The sequence below is a fragment of the Semicossyphus pulcher genome, unplaced genomic scaffold (genome assembly GCF_022749685.1).
Source record: "Semicossyphus pulcher isolate SPU_LCO1_2020_fin unplaced genomic scaffold, fSemPul1.0.p SCAF_8, whole genome shotgun sequence".
NCBI classification, from domain to species: domain Eukaryota; kingdom Metazoa; phylum Chordata; class Actinopteri; order Labriformes; family Labridae; genus Semicossyphus; species Semicossyphus pulcher.
In genome coordinates, this window is record NW_027211759.1 from 1222433 (window position 1) to 1247705 (window position 25273).

Here is a 25273-nt window from a genome sequence, read left to right on the forward strand (position 1 = left end):
GTTTCTGCGTCTCTTCCTGCCTGTTTGTTGGACAGTGAAAAGCATCATGTTAAATAAACTGGTATTTTACAGGTGACACATTAATTACATGATGTTCCTGTATGGTCCGCCCTTTAACAGAAACAATATGAATATAACGTTAATATAAGATATTGAAACAGATTCACTCGTGTAATATGGAGAGTAGATGCAAAAATGAAGAAGATATTTTGGGCAAAATGTTTGTTTTGTCGGACACATCTGACATTTTAATGATGATATATATTGCCACAATATTTTTCAGTATAAACGTAAGGAGATAAAGGATCGTTATCTATCCATATTTAATCATTGTATTGCAAGTACATTTACATGGGTCTGTACACATAATGTGTAATTTTCTTTATTATAAGTTATGAAAACCTAACACCTTAATTTTCAATACTTTTATGAATTCATTTTTTAACTGTTTTTGATGATTACATGTGTTTGAGGATACTGGGGGTGGTGATGGGGGGGCAGTACAATAGCTTGATCTGTGGACGGATTTTTAAATTTGTCAGTAATACAGTTTAACAAAAAGAAACATGGAGTCTCGCTTCTTAATGATGGAAAATGTGCATGTGAAATTATATCAATAAATTAATTGAATTGTGCAATAAATACGCTAACACGAGCTGAAACCACTGATACGATGTACAAAGAATAAAGGTTTTGTGGCAGGTATCATCAAGTTCATTCACCCCACTTATTTGATAATTAATTTTAATTTTAATTTTAGGTTGATATGTTTGATGTTTCTGAAAGTTGCTGGTGAGTATTTGTTTACACAATAAATAAAGCATGAATTGTGTATTTATATTACACTATCTATGGATAGTGCCATGTTATTTTTCTTTTCATATTGTTTCATGATAAACTATTTCTATTTTAATTCATAATGGCTGGTTACAATGATGGAATACCTCTGCTGTCCTCCTCCATGAGACCATCAGTCTTATTTCTTCAATAACATAAAAGAGCCTTTTATTCTAGGCCTTATAGTCGATGTAAGACGTATCGATGTAAACGTCAACGTAATGCAGGTTTTTTCTCTCCTGGTGAATTTAACTGTGTGCGTATCTTATACAAATGTAAACGTTTGTAAAATTATTGCGAACCATATTGAAAGTGGTCCCTGAATATAACAGTCTCTAAGAAATTTGGTGAATGGGGGGTTGCGTTCGATTAGTTGTAATCGGCGCTCGGTTGATAAGCCTGTGTGTGTGACTAGCTAGCTGCTAGCTAGTTACGCAGTAGCATTTTCGCGTCGGGCAGCTAGTAAAACATTGGACCAATGCCTTAGAAAATATATTTTTTTCGCCTCCCTCAGATAATATGAATGTTGTCCATTGATGTCAGTGGACGTTTTTCATTAGAATAAACGCCAAACCCCGATGTTAGCGTTAGACTACTTATTATTTGCAGCGGCCACATTTTCCGTTCTTGGCCGAGCTAGCTACCCTGCTAGCATAGCTACTGTTAACTGAAGATAGCCTGTTAGCAACGCCTATGATGGCACAGCCGGAGAGCGACTCCATAAAGGAAGGTAGGCCATTACGCTTTTATCGATCTATTTTATATTTATTTTGTTAAAATCAGAAATGATGTATTTATGATTGTGTGTTAACATTAATCTTATACAAACCGAACTCGCCCCTTCATTTTCTAGATCGTTGGCTTGGAAACTATATCCGGAATAGGCTAATGCTAATTTAGCTCTTTGGTTAGCTTGCCTAGGAGCGGGTTTAAAAGGCTGGCTTACATCATCTGTATTCACGTTTTAAGGGGCTGTTAATAGATCTATACAAACCAACGTTTTACAGGGTGTTATTGTAGGATGAATAAAATGAAAGTACATATATAACTAACATTATTAGCCAACATCACTGCTGCCTTTAACACACTTGTATCGTCTCTTTTGTAATGTAATGGATACAATTGAGTGTCCAGTGTTTATTCTGGTGTGGCTTGTATCTAAAATGGCTCATTTGTGTTCTTTAATATTGTTTTCAATTAATAAAGCATAAGTCAGACTTTCAGAAACGTTGATGGTAATGGTTAAAACGTTGTAATAATGTTGCTGCACATTGATTTGTGTTAGTGAGCATTAATATAGACGGAATAATTTAAATGTAGCTGTGTTTTTAGGTGAAAGATCCTGTTTGTTGTGGCTACTATGAATATTAAGGTTCAGATATATCAGCCCTTTGGTGTTGCTTTCAGTGTTTGTATGGAGAAACTGATCGTGTAGCTGGTTTGTGTTGGACATTTTCAAAGAACAAAGCTAATTTACGTGGTCTAACCTGAAGTCTTTTGTAGAGGGACATTTTATTTTGAAGGGTCTGGATTGCTTGCTCCAAATGACTTCTGTCCATAAATCTGATATTTACTTTACTGATAGAATGGACAAAGAAAAGCAGTGAATCCTCACAGCAGGAGGAATGAGAGATTGAAGGGTATATTTGCCAGAAAATTAAGTTGGTTGATGATAAATATAAAAGTTGCTCATCATGTTTTCGTTGATTAACTTGTATCAGCGCTAATCTAGTGTGATGATGGAGTCGACGCGTGCTTCTGTTGATAATATGTGGAGTTAGGATAGTAATTCAGTGAATTGATTAGTCAACTGACATACGGTGTACTGATCCATCAATATGAGTCGATATATCGTCTCATTGATCGACGATATGAAGTGAAATCATTAATCTTGAAGATGCTCATGTAATTTGAAATTCCCATGGCACGTCTTTGTCACTGTTTCCATCCAAACTCCAGTTAGATACAAGCAAGCAGCCAAGAAACACCCCGATAATATCGTCTGACTGATGTATCGGTCCATCTCTGTTGGGACTGAATCAGCTGTGTGGAACAATAAGATGGGTCAACAGTCAAAGCAGATGTCACATGCACACATCACAGTGATATGAGACAAAACACAACAAACCTTAAAAACAAGCACAGCATTGGCCGTCATGCTTCCTTCATGTTTGCACTCGCACATGAGGAAAGTGGCACTTGAGAAACGTAAGCTCTATTTTTATTGATTTCTATTAAAATAGATTTTTCCTTTTTATTTCTGGAAGATTTCAGTAATAAGTCATGTTTTTGTGGGTTATATAAATGCACTGATTGTAATAAACGGCCTATGATATGTTGTGTGGATCACAGGCCTAAGAACCAATAAATCATGAAGAAGCTTGAATTTAACGCCTGACTGATGGTCAACAATTCAGATCTTTTGTAGACAGACTAAACACAGAGTGGATCCACAACGCTGCACTCAGTCATCCGGTGAATGGTCTCATATGTAATCTTCCACTTCTGTGTAACATCACATCAGCGGGATCTTTTGGGGTTTTCATAGTTAACCAGACGAAGCGAGACGTTTGCAGACGTCATCTTGTGGTTAATAATTGCTCCTTTTTCCTGACCTCTTACAGCCCGTCTTTACTTATTAATGGATGATAGAGATCCTCGTCAGTCGCAGCCCTACAGTAAACTCTTGTTGGGTTCACATTCTTCTGAAGGCTTATTTTCCTTCCGCTTTATTTTTCCTGGTGAAAGTTGATTGAACCAGGCTCTCCCCTCAGCCCCGCTGTCCTCCACATTCAAACTGTTCCAAAATATTCCAAACACGCACAGTGGGAACGGAGCAGTGAGTGCTCTGCTGCCGGCCACCGGGGCAGCTGGGATCAAGGACAGAGCTGATGAGAGCTGCTGAGAGATCGGCCTCATTAGACCCAGACTTCACTCCAGTTTCCCAGCCCGCTCTGAAGATCCAGGACTTTGTAACTTTCAGTCCTGCGTCTGCAGCAGCCGTCACACTTATGTTATTTAGTGACATGGAAAAATGTAAGAGCAGTTTGCCAATGAAAGGCGCCTGGTGCTCCCATCACAACAGGGCCCTAAGTCTCTAACTAGACCCTTCTTCTCTGTCGCCCCCCGGTGGTGGAACGAGCTACCAAACTCCATTCGGTCCGCAGAGTCCCTTTCACCTTTAAGAAGAAGCTAAAGACCCAGCTCTTTATGACCTCTGACCTTCATGATGTTGATGCTATTGATGATGACGACACTGAGGATGTAGTTGATGTTGATTAGGATATTCATGATGATGATGATGACTATAGTGACCTCGTTGATGTTGTTGATCAGAAATCAGAATCATGATTGGGGTCGGGGCCTTGTTGACGAGGCTGGCAGCAGAGGGGAAGAAACTGTTCCTGTGTCGGGAGGTTTTGGTCCTGATGGAGCGCAGCCTCTTGGCAGAGGGGAGGGTCTCAAAGAGACTGTGTCCGGGGTGAGAGGGGTCGGCCTCGATCTTACCTGCACGCCTCAGGGTCCTGGAGGTGTACAGGTCCTGGAGAGATGGCAGATTGCAGCCGATCACCCTCCTGGCTGATGATGGTCCCCAGGAAGAGGAAAGACTCCACAGTGGAAACAGTGGAGTCACTGATGGTGATGGGGGCGGGTGTGGCTGCTGTCTTTCTAAAGTCCACAACCATCTCCACTGTCCTCAGAGCATTAAGCTCCAGGTTGTTGGTTGCTGTTGTTGATGATGATTTAACAAACAAACAAACAAAAAAAACGCCCTGTGCTCTGCCTGTCAGCACCTGTGTCCATCACACCTGAAGCTGTGTGTTGGCTCTGTCTGACTCCGCCCCCTCCTCTCTCCATCGTTGCTTGTGTCGTATTAACTCTCAGATGTACGTCGCTTTGGACAAAAGCGTCTGCTACATGAAACTGTAACAGTTCGTGCTCCGGCGACAATCTGATGTCTCTCTTGGTTGTGGAGAGCCTGCGTGATCCTGCAGCATGATGTTGATCTGTGTGTCTATCTGTGCGTGAACTAAAGTCTGCTGCTGTTTAAATGGTCACATTCAGTGGCTGCAGGATAATATTCCCTGAGTGTTTGCAGAAACTCAAATTCTGTTAAAGTAACATCATTTTAAATGCACATTTTAATAAAATACCTGCTTCGTACCTGTAATAATAACCTTTTTACAAGACTGTAAGGCTGCAAAAGACCATTATTTAAGATTATAACTTACACCTGCAACAATTTAACTTAATTGCACAATATTCTGATGATTAATTGTTTTGGTAATTTTTTTAAAGCAAAAATGTCAAAAATGAGCTGGTTTGAAGCTGTTCAGAGGTTTTGTCTTTATAAATCAAAAGAAGCAATGTGAAGTGTTTGTATGAGAGGTTTTGACTTCCTGTCATTTTATAGACTTAATAATGAATCGATAAAAAATAACTGTTTGTTGAAGCCAGAGTTCAAACTCTGTCCTATCTGCTTCACATTCAGTGGCTGCAGTTTCATTAGAATAACACATAATTATCACAGACCTGGAGTCCAAAACAAATCAAAAGGCTACAAGTGGTCGTTAGACATCAGTTCCTTTTGATACCATCTCAGCCACCTGCAGGAGACGTCAAACATTCGACATATTTGCTTGAATAGTGATGGAAACATTAAAGATTTGGTTATACAAGTAAATTCAGATTAATATGCAGTGGGGCCATTTATAGATCCGTGGCGTATTTGTTGCAGCGCTACAGAATACAACCTTGAGAGATGCAGCTCTCCCTGTGTGTGGGTTCAGATCTGATCTTTGCTGCTTTGCATGCTGGGATTTCTGGCAGCAGCCTAACTAAGGAAATGATCCAAAACTGTGTGAGAAAAATCTGTAAACAACCCAAACCTGCCTGGGCGGACACTCACCCTGGCAGCAGACTGTAAATGAAACCCAGTTTGCTGTTTGTTGAGATAAACTGCAGCTTCGTAAACAGGATTTAATTCTGTGTGTGGCTGTAATCTGTGGTGTGAGGGCTGAACTCCACTGCATGTTCTCACTGCATCATTAGGTCTCCTGCAAGAGGTTAAGAGGTGATTCTGTTATGTTTGAATCAGGCCTCACTTTAGGCTCTAAATGTCTCACAGGTAATAAAGTGTGTGAGTGTATCTAGTAGATACAGTGAAACAGGCTGTAATGGCTGCAACATAATCCTTGATGGGTCAAAGGTCGTCCACTAAAAGTTCTTGTTGTTTCCACTGACAGGCTCAGATTGTTCTTCTAAGTGTGTGACAACATGACAGAAAGGATCCCTACAGAGATAGACCTTTTTGTTACAGAGGAAGATGATTGTTTTAACCACACACAGACGTTACATCGCTCTCTGCACACACACCAGACTCCATTCAGAAAAACACTGATTTAAGCTCTCAGGACACAGGAGGAGCTGAGCCAGGGCTGACTTCACTGTGGCTACATCCACGTCTTAAATACACTCTAGCATTTAGACCAAGTTATTAGCTTGTAGTTGTTGTTAATGTTAGCGAGTGGAGGACGGCAGCAGAATGATGTTAAAATATGACTCACCTTATTTACCTTCCTGCTTCTGTCCATTAAAATGTTGACATTAAAACATGACACATCTCATGACATTGTGGCCAACTTCAGTGTATTCACCTCCTCCTCCTCTTCGTGTCTCCTCTCAGCCTAGACTCTGCATGGCGACGGACGGGCAGCAGTGGGAGTGAGCAGCCAATCAGCGGTAGCATCATGGCGTCCCGTCAGAGGAACTCGGTCCGGATCCTGTCGAGCCGGGAGCGTGGCTCCCAGACGTTCGGCTCTCAGAGGCTCCTGCAGCTGCTGGTGGAGGAGAAAGTCCGCTGGATGAAGTGGCAGAGTCAGGTACGATTATAACGAGGAGTGCTATCCTCGACTCCTGCTGTCATAGACCCTCCAATCTGAGATGAAGAGGAGACATGCATCGAGATGATTCAGGATGTTCTGACCTCACAATCTGACCCATGTGACTCGTGCGGGAGGGTGAGGGTAACATCTGAGTGAAACAGATCTACAGGCTGAAGTGCATGAGCATCTTTGTCCATTCAGCATCATTGAGGATGCTTCTGCTCATTCACACACCTGTCGGCTTTCTGTGTTTAATTCCTGTGCTGTGTGTGGACTTAGCAGTGCAAGCAGCAGTTAGCCGTAAGCTAACGACACAGCCTCAGCCAGCCATGATGTCAACAAGGTCTGGACATCTGTAATTATTTCCCTGTAGGAGTTCTAAATGCTGTTCTTCTTCTTGTTGTTAATGACAGACTGTACAATATTGTGATATGAGTTATTATTTAACTACCAGAGAGGAAGACTAGGGAGCGACCTGACCGCCGTCTGAGCTCCACGTCCTTCCTACAGAAGGAACTCTGACTTTACTCAGAGCTCTTACTGGTTTTAATCACAGGTGTGTTTGTGTTGGAGCAGGCTGAACAGTGATCGCAGCCCGAGCAGCTTAAAAACAAAAGCACAGAGACGTAGCTGACAGAGTGTGAAACGGTCCATGTTTAGTTTTTCTGATGTTTAGCTGAACGTGGTTTTAAATCCAGAGTGTAAAATGTGTGTTTGTGCCTCTGACAGAAAGTGGAGCTGCCGGACAGCCCTCGCTCAACCTTCCTGCTGGCATTCAGCCCCGACAGGTGAGAGCATCCGTCCACACTCTGGCAGGAATCAGTGTGTGAATGTAGACGGAGCACAGTCAGTGTTTCAGCTGTTCTTGGTCATAGTGACACATCACGGATCCTTTGCTTTCGTAGGACCCTCATGGCTTCCACACACGTCAACCACAACATTTACATAACGGAGGTGAAGACTGGAAAGTGCCTACATTCCTTAGTGGGCCACCGTAGAACCCCCTGGTGTGTGACCTTTCACCCCACCATCCCCGGCCTGGTGGCCTCTGGGTGCCTTGACGGCGAAGTCCGAATCTGGGACCTGCATGTGAGTATGACACTGTGAAGCAGTGTAACAGGTGCAAAGCACACTTGAGGCAGTAATGTGATCCTGTGAAGTTCCTTCAGCTTATTTACAGATGTGCAGTGATAACGAGTGTGTGTTCTGTCTGCAGGGTGGTAGTGAGAGTTGGTTCACAGAGAGCAACGTTGCCATCGCCTCCCTGGCCTTCCACCCGACCGCTCAACTCCTCCTCATCGCCACCAACAACGAGCTGCACTTCTGGGACTGGAGCCGCCCGGAGCCCTTTGCTGTGGTGAAGACGGGCAGCGACACGGAGCGAGTGCGGTGGGTTAACATGAGTCTGTGTGGAGACAGCAGCAGTCCTCCATGTCCCTGTGCTGGACGCTCTTTTTACCTCACTGTTAACTTGTTGTGAAACTGAGCCTGGGCTCTTTAGCTTGTTCTTGTCACACTGTTCTTTAATCATTGTGAGCACAGAATCTGAAGTTTGTCAGTCTGTCAATAATTTGTGTTTCTCTCAGGTTGGTGAGGTTTGATCCTCTCGGTCACAACCTGCTGACGGCGATCGTGAATCCGTCCAATCAGCAGGTGAGCCTGTGGTCTGTGTTCCTGATGTTGGATCTCTGTGTGAGTGTGGATCTCTGAGCCGGATGATGTGTTGGTGTGTTTCAGAACGAGGAGGACTCTGAGGTTCCCATGGACAGCGTGGAGATGCCTCACTTCCGTCAGCGCTCCTTCCTGCCTTCACAGCCGGTTCGCCGCACGCCCATCCTCCACAACTTCCTGCACATCCTATCGTCTCGCACCTCGGGCGCTCAGACGGGAGGGGAGCAGCCCCGCCCTCTAGGTGAGAGTGGAGGCAGTGTGGGAGAATCTCCCAGCATGCCTCTGGCCCAGTACCCCAGCTCTGACCGCGGGCCTCCCTTCCCGGGCTGCACGCAGCACCTAGGCATGGTGTGTCTGTGCAGTCGCTGCTCCGTCAGTCGTAACCCCTCCCTCTCTGCCAACACCGCCCCGCCTGACGCCCCCCCGCCTCCCTCGGCTTCCACCTTCTCCTCGGCCCGCACGGAGCCCAGACAGCCGTCAGAGCGAGCCTCCGCCTTCACCTCCGTCTACTACAGCACCGGCTCTTCTATCAACACCACAGCACCGAGCATGGAGCCGCACTCCACCTCCAGACCCGGACCTGACTGGACCCGCAACCTGCTCAGTATGAGGGAGGGGGGCGTGGGTCCAGGCATGCTGCCTCCCAGAACCTCCTCCTCCTCCATCAGCCTGCTGTCAGTGCTGCGGCAGCAGGACGGCTCCTCTCAGTCCCCTGTCTACACCTCCGCCTCTGAGGGGCGGGGTTTCCCCCAGCAGGGGGAGCTGGGGGCCCGAGACGGAGCCGGAACGAGCAGCGGACACCACCCGTTCTGGGACGGCTCACGCGGCAACACAGCGTCCTTCCGGAACGTGCTGCAGTGCAACCTGAGCCGCTACTTCATGGAGTTTGACCGCATGCAGGACCTGGAGCCGCCTCTAGGGGGCGGAATGGGGGAGGGGGGGCAGGAGCAGAGCCAAGAGCTGCTGAATAATAACATGGACCCTGATAGACCTGGACCATCTTCCTCCTCCTCCCCCACCATCATCCACTACCAGCCCCCCCTCCCCCCTCCCCCCTCCTCTCACAGCCTGGAGAACAACGTCCCTCCCCCCTCCTCCCGGGGTCACCTGAACCGCTGCAGGGCCTGCCACAACCTGCTCACCTTCAACCACGACTCCCAGCGCTGGGAGCGCACCAACCAGGCCTCCTCCACCTCCGCCTCCAGCCTGGAGCCCTCCTCCTCGTCCTCCTCCTTCCCTTCCTCTTCATCTCCGTGGCAGCCGGAGGAGGGCAGGAGGCCACTAGAAGCCCAACCCACAGAGAGGAGGGCGGCTCCGGAGCCCAGCGAGCAGCCACCTCCTCCAGGAGCTGGAGGAGCAGGACCAGTGGCCTTCCCCATAGCTCCGACCCCCAGCCAGTCCGGGGAGCAGACAGTGGGTCTGGTTTACAACCAGGAGACGGCGCAGTGGGAGCGGGTGTACCGGCAGGCCGCTGCCGGGAGAGCGGCTGAGCCACCGGAGGCCTTAAGCCAAGAAATGCCTGTAGACCCCCCCGACGAGGACTCGCTGAGGAGGTACGAGCTCTTGGACCAGAATACCTTCACTCCTACTTACAGCATGGTGAGTTCAACATTTCCATTGATTTAAGAAGCGTAATAACATCTGTTGTTGTGTTTCCGTCACAGGCGACTGTTGGAGTCATCTCTGTTATCTTTGTCTCGCTACGACATGTCAGGATCAAGAGACCACCCCATCTACCCCGACCCTGCCAGGTACAAACATACACTTCATTTGCTGACACCCTGAACTCTTGAGTTCTGCACAGACAGGCAGAAAGATATTTGAATCTGAAGCGCTCTTCTTTGCGTCCCTCGAGTTTCTAGTCATAACAACGGGCGGCAGATGGAAGAGAAAGTCTTGACCCACATATCTCATGTCAGAGAACAGAAACGTCTCTGCCGTCGCCCCCGCAGGCTCAATTGTCACCAGACCGTAACAGATGGGACCTGAGATCACCCGGCTCGCTGTAGCCCAGATAGTGTCTTGTGATTTAACATTACTCATCTACACCTGTGCCAGCTGTCCAACAGAGAGACCTGTTGAATCAGACATCATCATTATAAATGTTCAGCAGAGACATGAGAAAGTCATGTGGGTGTTTTACAAACCGCGCAGCAGCAGTCCCAGTCGGTGGAGAGGTTAGCTCGGAGTTACACCTGCTTTACAAGTGAAAACTAACCTTTCATTATTTAGTTACATTCTTCACACTGAGCGGCTACTTCTCTTTAGCTTCTCACTGCTCTCTAATCTAAAAACCTCTCGTGACAGAGGACAGAGAGGGACTTCCTGTCCTCGGGCAGAACGCCAGGAGTCGCTGAGTTTGTCGAAATGTCTTCCAACCCCCGTCCAAACGCTCGCTGGTTCTGAGATTAGATACGACATGTAATCAGATTCTGCTCATGTACGATCTGGTCAAGAGGAGAGTGGAACACCTCCTTGGAGCTTTAAAGAATGAGACTAAACTGTTCCTGTGTGCGCGTCCAGACTGTCTCCAGCTGCTTACTACGCCCAGAGGATGATCCAGTATCTGTCCAGGAGGGACAGCATCCGTCAGCGCTCGCTCCGCTACCAGCAGAACCGCCTGCGAGCCATGTCATCTTCATCCGACAGCCCCACCAGCAACCCGTCCAACTCCATGGACAGCAGTGACGTGGACTTTGAGGAGCTGGAGTGAGTTACATTTCTGTCTATTCAACATTTTTACCACATCAAAGGTGTGTCTGTGAAAATAGCCTGATCAGAGTGCGGAGGTCGTCTGAGGCTGCAGCAGAAGGAAACTGTTTGGTTTGATTTGCACTACATAAAGAGAAGCTTTATTTTAATAGCAGCTCCAGGAGGCTGAAGAGTTACTGCATGCACATGGTTGAGCTGTGCAGAGACAACTGTAAACTCATGTCTCACTGTCGTGCTGGTCACTGAGACACATACATTTGTTTAACCACAGACAGGCGTTACATCGCTCTCTGCAGACACACCAGACTCCATTGATAAAAGCAGTCGTTGAACCTCTGAACACAGGAGCTGCTGCTCTGCTGCCTCCAAGGCCTTTTTCTACAGTAACAGCTGCAGTGTTTGTAGTTTTGTTCTTCTGCATGGTCTCATCATTTTCTATTTCCCAGTGATAACGGCGACAGAGCGAGACACAGGACTCCACGTAACGCCAGGATGTCTGCTCCTCCCTCGCTGGGTCGCTTTGTCCCTCGGTGAGTCAGCCTTTAGATCCAACTCTTCTTCTTCTGCGATAAACAGTCTGCAGAGTCTGTTGTCTTCTTTTGTGCACCGTCGTCAGTGATCACAGGAGGTCAAAAATCATTTTTTGTTTTCACATCTCTTCATCTGTGGTGTTTCCCTGCAGGCGGTTCCTCCTCCCCGAGTACCTTCCCTACGCCGGGATCTTCCACGAGAGAGGGCAGCCCGGCCTGGCCACACACTCCTCTGTCAACAGAGTACTCGCTGGTAAACACACACACACTTTGCACCGACACCAAACAGGCCATTTCAGGTTTGGAAATCACCTCCAGTTACGAGCCAGATGCTGATAAGGTTTGGTGATCACTCCGGTCTTCCTCAGGTGCATCGATCGGGGACGGTCAGTCTGCAGTCGCCAGCAACATCGCTAACACCACCTACCGGCTGCAGTGGTGGGACTTTACAAAATTCGACCTGCCCGAGATCAGTAACGGTACGACACCTTCTCACCTGAACTTCTCCCTCAGTCCTGATGACGCTGCTGCACTGGCCTTTAGTTAGTGTGTGTTGGAGCTCACAGAAAAGAGTCATTTCAGCCAGTGTGTCTGTGTGTGTGTGTGTGTGTGTGTGTGTGTCTGCGTGTGTGTGTGTGTGTGTGTGTGTGTGTGTGTGTGTGTGTGTGTGTGTCTGTGTGTCTGTGTGTCTGTGTGTGTGTGTGTGTGTGTGTGTGTCTCTACAGCCTCGGTCAACGTTCTGGTGCCAAACTGTAAAATCTACAACGATGCGAGCTGCGACATCTCCGCAGACGGTCAGCTGCTGGCTGTCTTCATTCCCAGCAGCCAGCGGGGTTTTCCAGACGAGGGCATCCTGGCCATCTACTCTCTGGCTCCACACAACCTGGGAGAGATGCTCTACACCAAGAGATTCGGTACATTAACCTCTGAAACACGAGACGCAGACTCAGAGAAAATCACATCATCATAATGAAAACCTTTCCGTCTCCTCCTGCAGGACCAAATGCCATCTCTGTCAGCTTGTCTCCGATGGGCTGCTACGTCATGGTGGGCCTGGCCTCTCGCAGGATCCTGCTGCATCCCACCACCGACCACATGGTGGCGCAAGTCTTCCGCCTGCAGCAGCCTCACGGAGGAGAGACGTCCATCAGGGTGAGACGGAGCGAGCAGCACTTTACTGCACTGACACTGTTACTACTCTGCTTTCACACAGTGCCACTTAGTCTAATGATGTACTACAGCTAACACAGGTGATGCGCTACAGCTTACACAGGTGATGCACTACAGCTAACACAGGTGATGCGCTACAGCTTACACAGGTGATGCACTACAGCTAACACAGGTGATGCGCTACAGCTTACACAGGTGATGCACTACAGCTTACACAGGTGATGCGCTACAGCTAACACAGGTGATGCACTACAGCTTACACAGGTGATGCACAGGTGATGCACTACAGCTTACACAGGTGATGCGCTACAGCTAACACAGGTGATGCACTACAGCTAACACAGGTGATGCACTACAGCTTAAACAGGTGATGCGCTACAGCTAACACAGGTGATGCACTACAGCTTAAACAGGTGATGCGCTACAGCTAACACAGGTGATGCACTACAGCTAACACAGGTGATGCGCTACAGCTAACACAGGTGATGCGCTACAGTTTACACAGGTGATGCACAGGTGATGCACTACAGCTAACAGGTGATGCACAGGTGATGCACTACAGCTTACACAGGTGATGCGCTACAGCTTAAACAGGTGATGCGCTACAGCTAACACAGGTGATGCGCTACAGCTAACACAGGTGATGCACTACAGCTAACACAGGTGATGCACTACAGCTAACACAGGTGATGCACAGGTGATGCACTACAGCTTACACAGGTGATGCGCTACAGCTTAAACAGGTGATGCGCTACAGCTAACACAGGTGATGCGCTACAGCTAACACAGGTGATGCACTACAGCTTACACAGGTGATGCACTACAGCTTACACAGGTGATGCGCTACAGCTTAAACAGGTGATGCGCTACAGCTAACACAGGTGATGCGCTACAGCTAACACAGGTGATGCACTACAGCTAACACAGGTGATGCACTACAGCTTACACAGGTGATGCACTACAGCTTAAACAGGTGATGCGCTACAGCTTACACAGGTGATGCACTACAGCTTAAACAGGTGATGCGCTACAGCTTACACAGGTGATGCACTACAGCTTACACAGGTGATGCACTACAGCTTACACAGGTGATAAATCAAAGCTTACACAGGTGATGCACTACAGCTAACACAGGTGATGCACAGGTGATGCACTACAGCTTACACAGGTGATGCACAGGTGATACACTACAGCTTACACAGGTGATGCACTACAGCTTACACAGGTGATGCACTACAGCTTACACAGGTGATGCGCTACAGCTAACACAGGTGATGCACTACAGCTAACACAGGTGATGCGCTACAGCTAACACAGGTGATGCGCTACAGTTTACACAGGTGATGCACTACAGCTTACACAGGTGATACACTACAGCTAACACAGGTGATGCACTACAGCTTAAACAGGTGATGCGCTACAGTTTACACAGGTGATGCACTACAGCTTAAACAGGTGATACACTACAGCTAACACAGGTGATGCGCTACAGCTTACACAGGTGATGCACTACAGCTTACACAGGTGATACACTACAGCTAACACAGGTGATGCACTACAGTTTACACAGGTGATGCACTACAGCTTACACAGGTGATACATCAAAGCTTACACAGGTGATACGCTACAGCTTACACAGGTGATGCGCTACAGCTTACACAGGTGATAAATCAAAGCTTACACAGGTGATACGCTACAGCTTACACAGGTGATAAATCAAAGCTTACACAGGTGATACACTACAGCTTACACAGGTGATGCACTACAGTTTACACAGGTGATACACTACAGCTTACACAGGTGATGCACTACAGCTTACACAGGTGATGCACTACAGCTTACACAGGTGATGCGCTACAGCTAACACAGGTGATGCACTACAGCTAACACAGGTGATACACTACAGCTTACACAGGTGATGCACTACAGTTTACACAGGTGATGCACTACAGCTTACACAGGTGATACATCAAAGCTTACACAGGTGATATGCTACAGCTTACACAGGTGATACACTACAGCTTACACAGGTGATACACTACAGCTTACACAGGTGATAAATCAAAGCTTACACAGGTGATGCACTACAGCTTACACAGGTGATACACTACAGCTTACACAGGTGATACACTACAGCTTACACAGGTGATGCACTACAGCTTACACAGGTGATACATCAAAGCTTACACAGGTGATATGCTACAGCTTACACAGGTGATACACTACAGCTTACACAGGTGATACATCAAAGCTTACACAGGTGATACACTACAGCTTACACAGGTGATAAATCAAAGCTTACACAGGTGATACACTACAGCTTACACAGGTGATAAATCAAAGCTTACACAGGTGATACACTACAGCTTACACAGGTGATGCAGATACCTGTCTAAATAAAACACATTAACAGATAGAAGAACAGAAACAACTCAAATCTAATGAGAGAATCTTTTATTGTTGTCCTTAACGATCAGCTGAGTGTGTGATCGGTGTGTGATCGGTGTGTGATCGGTGTGTGATCGGTGTGTGATCAGTGTGTGATCGGTGTGTGATCAGTGTAATGGTGTGTGATCGGTGTGTGATCGGTGTGTGATCAGTGTAATGGTGTGTGATCAGTGTAATGGTGTGTGATCGGTGTGTGATCAGTGTAATGGTGTGTGATCGGTGTGTGATCGGTGTGTGATCAGTGTAATGGTGTGTGATCAGTGTAATGGTGTGTGATCGGTGTGTGATCGGTGTGTGATCGGTGTGTGATCGGTGTGTGATCGGTGTGTGATCAGTGTGTGATCAGTGTGTGATCAGTGTGTGATCAGTGTGTGATCAGTGTAATGGTGTGTGATCGGTGTGTGATCAGTGTAATGGTGTGTGATCAGTGTAATGGTGTGTGATCGGTGTGTGATCGGTGTGTGATCGGTGTGTGATCGGTGTGTGATATGCTCCTGTGTCTCAGATGGTGTTTAACGTGGTCTACCCGATGGCTCCAGACCAGCGGCGCCACGTCAGCATCAACTCTGCTCGCTGGCTGCCGGATCCGGGGATGGGTCTGGCTTATGGAACCAACAAAGGAGACCTGGTGATCTGCCGGCCTGTGTGAGTCTCTGAAACAGGTCATGAGTGGAAAGCAAAGTGAATTAAACCATCAATTAGCAAACCCCGATGTTCTCGTTAGATAGTTTCAGCTTTTAGATACATGCGTCTCGTTCTGGTCCCGTGTTCATCGAGAATCACAGGAAGAATTTTATAGAAAGTACGGACCTGCTCGGTGATTTTATGTTGTGATGGGTGCAATGTGATTTATAATTGATTGATTATTAGCAAACGGAGTCTGAGGGTTAAAGTTGAAATACTTCTGTGTATAGACAAATTATTTACCAATATTATGCGGACAACATGAAGAAATGACTTTGCAGCAGGAGGAGGGAGGGAAAAACAAAAGGGTTGGCAAGCATGAGATGCTAACCTGCTAGCTTGTAGCCTGTTACAGCTCCACTGTGCAGCGTTTAATGAGCTCACACAACACTTCTCCTCTCCTCGTCGTCGGTTACAGACGCTTCTCCTTTGTCTGAGTTGAGTCGAGTTCTAAAAGCGTGAACGTGACTGAGTCTTTGGAGCCTGTGAGCATCTGTATCTGACTGCTGTTGGACTCACTCAAAGCCCAAGTGCTGCTCTTGAACCGGCCTCCTTCTGGTTTGTTGATTTCGCTCCGAGCGGCACAGAGCTTCCCTTCCTCCTCCTCCACAACAGGAATTTAGCTGATGAGATTATCTTTATGGTCAATCTGAACAGGAAGATGCTTAATTGTAGGAGGTCAATTAGTGCTTTTAATGAGGTCGTGGTCTTTGTGATTCCACGAAGAAATCCCTCCCCTGCTTTCAAGACTTCCTGAATGGAAGTGAATTAACGTGTGTGTGTGTGTGTCTGTGTGTCTGTGTGTGTGTCTGTGTGTCTGTGTCTGTGTGTGTGCACTCAGGTTCTATCGGAGTGATGGTGAGAGCCCAGCAGAGTCGAGCAGTGAACCTTTATTCTCTGTAAACAACAGTGGAACCAGCCGGACCCGAGGTGCTGACAGACCGGGGTGAGAACCTTCAGTCACATGATATTTTCTGTCCCACGTGAGGCTGGAAACTAAAACACAGTTTAACATTTAGATCTGACGGTTTGTTGGTGGAGAATGTGATCAGATCTGAAGAGCTGCTTGTGTTATGTATGTTTGAGTGACCTCCTGCAGACAGAGGTCGTACTTTGTTTCATCCCGTTTACACACATCTAAATAAAAAGTCTTTATTGTTTTTGATACAGAAAGCTAAGGCTTCCATCTTTTGTGTAACTGCATGACTTTAATAATTTGCATCAAGTGTTTGATGTGATGAGATGAGCTCGGGCAGCTGTGATCTCTCCCTGGAAATTGTTCTTTGCTGGAGAGTAAATGATCCTATAAAAGCTGATTAGTGTTTGAATGACACTCATGGTTGTCATTTAAACACCCAGCAGGAAGAACCTCACCCTTTCACTTACAATGTTCAACAGTGTAACTCTGATCAAAGTGTGGAGACGGATCAGCTCGGCTGCATTTCAAAATAAAAGCACATTTTTATTCATGGTAACTTTTACGACCATTAAAGGGTCATTTTTGTTACATATTTCAGGTCCTAACGACTCACAGGAACAGACAGTGTGTGAGCGTCTCCAGTAGATGTGTTCATCCTGCAGCAGTGAAACAGGCTGTAACGGCTGCAACATAATCCTTGATGGGTCAAAGGTCGTCCACTAAAAATTCTTGTTGTTTCCACTGACAGGCTCAGATTGTTATTCTAAGTGTGTGACAACATTACAGAAAGGATCTGCAAACACACCAGACTCCATTCATAAAAACAGGGATTTAAGCTCACAGGACACAGAAGGAGCTGCTGCTCTGATGCTGCCTTTAAACAATTAGTTTGTTGGATTTATTGTGTGTGACTCAAATATTGTGCTTGAACTGAAATAACAACTAATCACAAAAGTCACACAATAACACAAGGTGACCATTTGATGCAGCAGCAGACCATCAACCTCTGAGGTAAAATGATGTTTTGGTCAATGGAACCTGGTGGGAACAACAAGAACTATTAGTGGACGACCTTTGACCCATCAAGGATTATGTTGCAGCCATTACAGCCTGTTTCACTGCTGCAGGATGAACACACCTACAGGAGACACTCACACTCTGTGTGTTCCTGTGAGTCGTTTAGATCCTAAAATGTGTAAAAAAAGAGTTTAAAAAAGAATCCTTTGAAGAGTTTTAGGGACTAAATGTTATCGAGTGTTGTAGAGAAACCTCAGCGTGCAGCCATCGAGGCTCGGACCCTCCGTCAGCAGTAACCGTAGTTTTAGTGTTTGGGTTGATTTTATTTGTGGCTCTTTGATGCGCTGACCTATAAATTGTTCTGTGATGTCATTTCAGCCCAAATCGCTCCGGTTGGAGGCTGGACAGAGACATGGGTTTGATGAACGCGATTGGTCTTCAGCCCCGACACCCCGCCCCCTCAGTGACATCACAAGGAACCCAGACGCCAATCATCCAGTTACAGAACGCTGAGACCCAAACAGAGAGGGACCTATCAGAGCCCAGCGTCTCCCAGCCACCACCCAGTACTGAAACACACACATGATATTATAATGTACCCCCGTAGCTCTGCTACACTGACTGATGTAAGACTTGAATCTTCGTTTAATCTGACCGTCTCTCCCCAGCCGTCCCTCCTGAGACTCCCTCCACCAGTCGAGCAGCTCTGGGGCAGCTGGAGGCGTCTCAGAGCAGCCGAGCTGCTGACGGAGGATCGGGTGAAGCTTCAGCGGAGGCCAACACGTCCACAGCGAGTACTGGTACTGCTGCACTGTCTGCCACACAGACACACTGACGGTTTAACCACTTTATTACCTCAACCTGTTCTGTTGTGATGTCTGTGTGTTGCTGGATACTGTCAGCTGTGTGCATGAAGCTAAGACAAGTTTTGTTGGACTATTGTGTTTCAAAAAGTGTTAATTTCTGGTGTGTGTGAAGCTGCAGTCATGTATACGTTTAAACAGAGTGTGGAGCACACGGTCCATGTCTGCTGCCGCTCCAGGGCTTCCTTACGTGGTCTGGTTGCTTTCCAGGGTTCAGCCTGCTCTCCCTGCACACATCATTAATAAAGGCCTGTTTATCATGTGTTCCTGTTGCCCTACAGTTCTCGCCAAAAGCATCCTGTTAATCTGAAACATTCCTCTTGTTTCCCTTTGAGTGACTCCACACTGGCCGTGTGTTTTGTTCCTACAGGCTGCTGCTTTGTTGATAGTTTGATGATTTTTAGTGCATCAGTGGAAACCGTGCTAACAGGAGATGCTAACAGCTAATCCAGCACACTGTTCATGGAGAGTATTTGAGAGTGACTTCCTGCTAACGCCTCGACAGAGGGAACTGCAGTTACAAACTGAGTGCATGATTATCTGAAGGATCAGAGGCGTGATGAGATGGAGGTGTCAGGTGGAGCTCCTGTCCGTGCCGCAGTCAGGTCTGTTTCTGACCCGTGTTGTGTCTCTCGTTGGTCCAGCAGAGTCTCCAGAGTTCGGCTCGGGAGAGGACGCCCTGGCTCGGATCCGGCGGCTGATGGCGGAAGGCGGGATGACGGCGGTGGTGCAGCGGGAGCAGAGCACCACCATGGCGTCGATGGGCGGCTTCGGGAACAACATCATCGTCAGCCACCGAATCCACCGCGGCTCCCAGACCGGCATCGGGGCCTCCAGGCCTGCAGCCGACCCCTCCCTGAACCACCCCTCCACCTCAGGTCCCCTCCTCCTCCCGCCTCCCCAGGCTTCCACCCCCTCTGAGCAGCTGTGGGGCCCCCCGGTGCTGTCGGGGCCCCCGCCCCCCGGCCTCTCCCTGGACATGGATGACGTGTTTGACGGGGGGCGAACAGACGACGACTCCCTGCCTGGTCCCTCCTCTTCCTCCCTGCTGCTGTCTTCCCCGTCCTCCTCCTCCTCCTCCTCTCGCAGCCCTCTCCCCAGTGTCAGCGGGGGAGGGAGTGTCACCCCCCCGACCAGTTACCCCGGGGACCCGTACAGCAGGTAGTTCTCCTGTCGACCAGGAGAAGGTTTAGTGAAGGGCGCTCCTCGAAGCCTTATCTCACGAAGACATGGGTGCTGCTTTGACTCTGCACAGGGTCTCCCACCTGGAAAAGAAGGGACACAAGAGCCCCGCCTCCCCCCTCCTCCCCCCTGAAGCGTCAGCGGCATGGGCGTGCACTTCCTCTGCACTTATCGAAGCTGTACTGAAGCTGAACCGCGATCATTCCTCGTCTACTTGAACGGAGGCGGGTCGGCGCTGCGCTCGCCTCCGCCCGCTTCTCTAAAAAAAGATGGAAGACAAGGTTCCTGTTGATCAAAGTGCCATGTCTGAGGAGGGGTGTGTATGTGTGTGTGTGTGTGTGTGTGTGTGTGTGTGTGTGTGTGTGTGTGTGTGTGTGTGTGTGTGTATGTGTGTGTGCTATCTCTTCTCACACATACATTTACTCCAACGTGCTGCATTCGGTGCCATGTGATGTTGACATTTGATGTGAAATAGTGTGTGATTGAAGTATTAAAAGTCAGCACTACTTTTATTTTGAAGCCTGTTTTTGTACCGTGTGTAATTATGATGTTTGAACCCCGAGGCCGCCTCTGGACTCTGGCCTCTGGATCAGGGCCTCTGGATCAGGGCCCTTGGACTCTGGCCTCTGGCCTCTGGACTCTGGATCAGGGCCTCTGGACTCTGGACTCTGGATCAGGGCCTCTGGATCAGGGCCCTTGGACTCTGGCCTCTGGCCTCTGGACTCTGGATCAGGGCCTCTGGACTCTGGACTCTGGATCAGGGCCTCTGGACTCTGGACTCTGGCCTCTGGACTCTGGATCAGGGCCTCTGGACTCTGGCCTCTGGACTCTGGATCAGGGCCTCTGGACTCTGGACTCTGGACTCTGGATCAGGGCCTCTGGCCTCTGGACTCTGGATCAGGGCCTCTGGACTCTGGATCAGGGCCTGCAGATCATGGAGGAAGTTACTGTGCCCCCCCCCACCCCCTCACGAGGAGAATCAATCATCACAGACTGAACGGACACCTGAGACTGAATCTACTGCATGTCTTTAATGCTGCAGATCTTTAAAGACGTTATTATTTTATTTTGAAAGGCTGATGAGGAGAAGAACAATTTCCTGTTTGGGGGAGGGAGGGGGGGGGATACATCATGCCCTGCTCCAAACCCCCCACCCCTCTAAAAACCCACCAGTTGCACTATATTGAGTTTGGTGCTAGGAGAGTGTGTGTGCGTGTGTGTGTGTGTGTGCGTGCGTGCGTGCGTGCGTGTGTGTGTGTGCAGTCACTGAGACTCAGCTTCAGAGGTGGTGGGCGTCATGTGATCTGTCGGCGGCTCGTTTCCTGTGTCCTCTTCATGAAGAGCTGCAACATTTTATTTTGTAATCGTTAATCTGCTGATTATTTTTAATCATTGATCGTTGAATCGATAAAATGTCTTTAAAAATCAACCAACAGTAAAAAGTTGACCTTTAAGAAGCTGGAAGCAGAAACTCTGTGTGCTGCTAACAGGAACAAAACGATGGATTGATTATCAAAATACTTGGAGGTGACTTTTCTTTGAATCTCAGCTCGAGCTTGTTTTAGAACTTTCACTCGTTCACGCGGTGAGTCCACGTCGCATCACGCTGCTGAGCCGCTTTTATTTTGAAAAGTCAGGCTTGGGAGTGTGGCGACCTTTTGGAAGTAATGACCCATGTTCACTTCCTGTTTGGGTCTCGTCAGTTACGACGGTCCTTCCCTGATGCGTCCGGCCCCGATCACGTGACCCTTTTCTACCTGTGTGAGACCTGAACATGGTGCTGCTGCTCAGGCTGGCCTCTGATATTTCCCGGTGGCTGCTCTCGGTATTGCAGCCAAGAATTCTCCTGTGGCCCAAAAGGTTTTTCATCCTTTTCTTTAAGAGACGTCTTTAAACTGTGGACAGGTCGCCTCTGACGGCAACAAGAGAACGTGTCGCGTGATCTCTGAGTCTTCTTCTTCTGCAGGTGGAAGCAGCCGTTGCTTTCTGTTTATTCTGTAGGAGACTTTGGAAACGTTCACTGTGTGATCATCTCTGTCAGCTTTCTGTCGACATCACCGAGGGACGTTTAAGGACGTTTCCACTTCCACAGTTTTAGTTTCAACGTTTCCTCTTTGGTTGTTCTCTCTCAGAACAGAAAGAAAACGAGCGTCTGCCTCGAGCCGCAGGAAAACGTAGATTCAGGATCCGTCTGCTTTTATTCTTCAGTTCTTCTCACGTCGGACTCGAACCAGGAACATAGAACCTGACTTCCTGTCTGTCCCTCCGCTCTCAACCTTTTTATTCTCACTGAAGACTCGCTGACAGTTTCATGTTCAAAAATGAGGAAAAAGTGCATTCTGGGACTATTTTCAGCGGCGGATTAATTCATTTCTGTCATGTAAGGCTGTGATACACACACGAGCGGTCAGTGGATACTCTGACCGCTGGTTTGAGTCTGAACAATAAAAATATCAGCAGACGTGAAAAACAGAAACGTGCACGAGAGGAGAACAAGCCGTGTGTGTGCGTGTGTGTGTGTGTGTGTGTGTGTGAGGGGGAACATGTTAGTGTGTGTGTGTGTGTGTGTGTGTGCGTGTGTGTGTGTGTGTGTGTGTGTGTGTGTGTGTGAGGGGGAACATGTTAGTGTGTGTGTGTGTGTGTGTGTGTGTGTGAGGGGGAAGATGTTAGTGTGTGTGTGTGTGTGTGTGTGTGTGTGTGAGGGGGAAGATGTTAGTGTGTGTGTGTGTGTGTGTGTGTGCGTGTGTGTGTGTGTGTGTGTGTGAGGGGGAACATGTTAGTGTGTGTGTGTGTGTGTGTGCGTGTGTGTGTGAGGGGGAACATGTTAGTGTGTGTGTGTGTGTGTGCGTGTGAGGGGGAACATGTTAGTGTGTGTGTGTGTGTGTGTGTGTGTGTGTGTGTGAGCGGGAACATGTTAGTGTGTGTGTGTGTGTGTGTGAGCGGGAACATGTTTGTGTGCGTGTGTGTGTGTGAGTGGGAACATGTTAGTGTGTGTGTGTGTGTGAGCGGGAACATGTTTGCGTGTGTGTGTGTGTGTGTGTGTGTGTGTGTGAGTGAGCGGGAACATGTTTGCGTGTGTGTGTGTGTGTGTGTGCGTGCGTGCGTGCGTGTGTGTGTGTGTGTGTGTGTGTGTGCTGTTTGAGGAGGACACACATGAAGCCTCTCTGTGCTCGTTGCGGTCGCCTGTCCCACGATGTTCTCTGCGTCTGTTTTCCGCTGCAGGAACTGAAACCTGGAAACACCTGAACGTGCAAACTACCGTTTGCCTCCGTCGTGTTTTAAAACGAGAACATTTCAAAGAGAAGGCGACAAACATCGTCTCTGTTGTTTGCTCAGCGAGCTGAGAGAAACCAGACAGACGTTTTTGTTCCTCTTGTGTGTTTACATGTGATCAGATCTGAGCAGAGCCGCGTCTGCAGGAGGAGGAGCTGCAGCTGCTCGTTGATGTGCTGATTATCTTCACAGTCAATCACTTAGTGTGAACAGACACATCACGGTTAAAAAGTCCAAAGCTTGAACTTCTTCACATTTACCATCATAAATAATCACAAAGAAAAACAGGAAAGTTTGGTCATGATTTTTTAAATAGTTGGTGCAGCAACAAGAGAGAAGCTGACAGCTGCTCCGTGTCCTTCCTCCTCCTCCTGCAGAGATCCGCCCGGCGTCCTCTCACAGCTTCTGACTCGAGAAACAAGTTGTTTCCAGCTCCGAGTCCATCTTTGGTCCGGCTCGGACACACTGGACCTCTGAGCCTCTGTAAGCTGCTGAATCACCTGCTTACAGTCAATAATCAGTATTCACTTAATAACCAGATCAGAGCCGTGACATCACATTTACAAAGCGGCCGTTTCCCTCTGACCTCACACTCGGGTGTGAAGCTGAAGTGCTGATGAATGTCGTCCTGGTGTGTTTGAGTTCTTAGGAAGCGTTACAAGCTCAGACGGCAGCACGTCGTCACAGCTCGTTAGTGTGACGTCAGAGCAACATGGAGAATAATGGTAACAAGGTAACGAGACGCTGACGAGGCGCCCGGCAGGAAATCAGATTCTGTTGTTGTTCTGGTGTTCGAGGTCCCGTCAACCTGAACCTGGACCTGTTCCCCTCCTGATTGTAGGGCAGTTCTCGTTCAGTTCCTGTGGTGGAAAAGGCCCCGTCCCCTGACCCCGTGACCCCCTGTGGCCCCGCCCACCTCTCCTCGCCCCCTTTTTAAACTCCTGCAGAAGAAAAACTTGAATTTTTTTGGATCAAGTGCTCCTTTGTTTCCAGCCTGAGAGAGCGAGAGAGAGACTGTACGAACGCTCTGCTGCCTTGTGTTTATATCACGCCTGCTTCACCGCACGCACGCACGCACACGCACGCACACACGCACAGAGTTAGTGTTTAAGTTGTGTGTGTTATATTGGGGCGGGGCTTATATCGGACCTATGAGAAGAGCCCTGACTGGAACTGTGCAGAGACACTGTGTGACCGGAGGACAGAGCTGTTTACTTGTTGTTTTTTATTTAAACTGTATGTCCTGCAGGTGAGTCCAGGTGAGGTCATGTGACCTGGCGAGGACGGCTGACAGACAAACAGCAGGTGATACCTGATCTGAATGCTCCTCCTGGCTTTACTTGATTCATGAACATTTTAAAGCGGTCTGTGTGGCTGATCTCGTGTTTAGTGTGCGTGTTTGTGGGGGTACAGGTGTGGGAGGGGGCTTACTGTGTGCCCCTCCCCCTCCTGTGAACTGAACACCTGTATTCATGATGCAACCGGTCAATAACAAAGGTACAAGTGAGTGTGAACCCCCTCTGCTCCGGCAGAGTCTGTACAGCTGAATGATTCTTTGACTTTTAGACGTGATGTAATTAAAGAGCTTTGAGAGTTTTTCTGTCCTCCACCACCGAGTCCCTCTTTATTCAACCAATCAGCTGTCTGTGTCAGGGTCATGTGATCATGGACAGAGATAACCAGTTAAAAACATGTATGGATGCGTGTCCGCTTCGGGCTTCCGTACATTATTGCATTGACAAAACGACCTGTTTTAGTCACTTGTAGCTTGAGAACGGGACATCACTGTGATAACATCCGTTTACCTGTCGGACAGCTTTACGGGCCGAACTGAAGCCGACTCTTGGCGACCTTTTTAAAACCGTGTGTTTCATGAGCGCGTCTCCAGGAGCTGCTCGCGCTGTTTGTCTGCGTGTGTTCTGCAGCCAGCTCTTCAAAGAGCTGACACTCAGACATCTGCTCTGTGCAGCATTTACAGTCTATTTAATATAAATGTCGAGCAGTTATTACAGCCTGTACGTCACAGGTGAGAGCCCCCCCTCTGCTGTCCAAACACTTTGATCACACTGAGCTGCACACGTT

The 25273-nt window shown here is 48.0% G+C and overlaps 1 protein-coding gene across 3 annotated transcripts; it reads left to right on the forward strand.

The window, feature by feature from the left end:
- Positions 1-1272: 1272 nt before the first annotated feature.
- Positions 1273-24800, forward strand: ambra1b (autophagy/beclin-1 regulator 1b). Of its 3 annotated transcripts, none has more exons than XM_069685823.1 (19): positions 1273-1567; positions 6524-6719; positions 7452-7510; positions 7628-7811; positions 7939-8111; positions 8309-8375; positions 8460-9946; positions 10058-10144; positions 10917-11102; positions 11552-11635; positions 11788-11888; positions 12004-12114; positions 12361-12549; positions 12633-12787; positions 15759-15898; positions 16779-16883; positions 18252-18439; positions 18542-18673; positions 19381-24800. In XM_069685823.1, exons 2-19 carry the CDS (start codon positions 6588-6590, stop codon positions 19899-19901), a joined length of 4101 nt encoding a protein of 1366 aa, XP_069541924.1. In that variant the 5' UTR covers positions 1273-1567; positions 6524-6587; the 3' UTR covers positions 19902-24800. The 3 variants fall into 3 exon arrangements, with proteins under 3 accessions (XP_069541924.1, XP_069541925.1, XP_069541927.1); XM_069685824.1 differs by having other exon boundaries at positions 19384-24800; XM_069685826.1 differs by having other exon boundaries at positions 18542-18710; positions 19384-19441.
- Positions 24801-25273: the final 473 nt, after the last annotated feature.

Bases quoted from the DNA above. Each gene is read 5' to 3' on its own strand.
- ambra1b (XM_069685823.1), top strand. From the start codon at position 6,588: ATGGCGTCCCGTCAGAGGAACTCGGTCCGGATCCTGTCGAGCCGGGAG. The intron at 8,112-8,308 runs GTGGGTTAACAT...TGTTTCTCTCAG, and splicing joins AGCGACACGGAGCGAGTGCG to GTTGGTGAGGTTTGATCCTC. The intron at 8,376-8,459 runs GTGAGCCTGTGG...GGTGTGTTTCAG, and splicing joins TGAATCCGTCCAATCAGCAG to AACGAGGAGGACTCTGAGGT.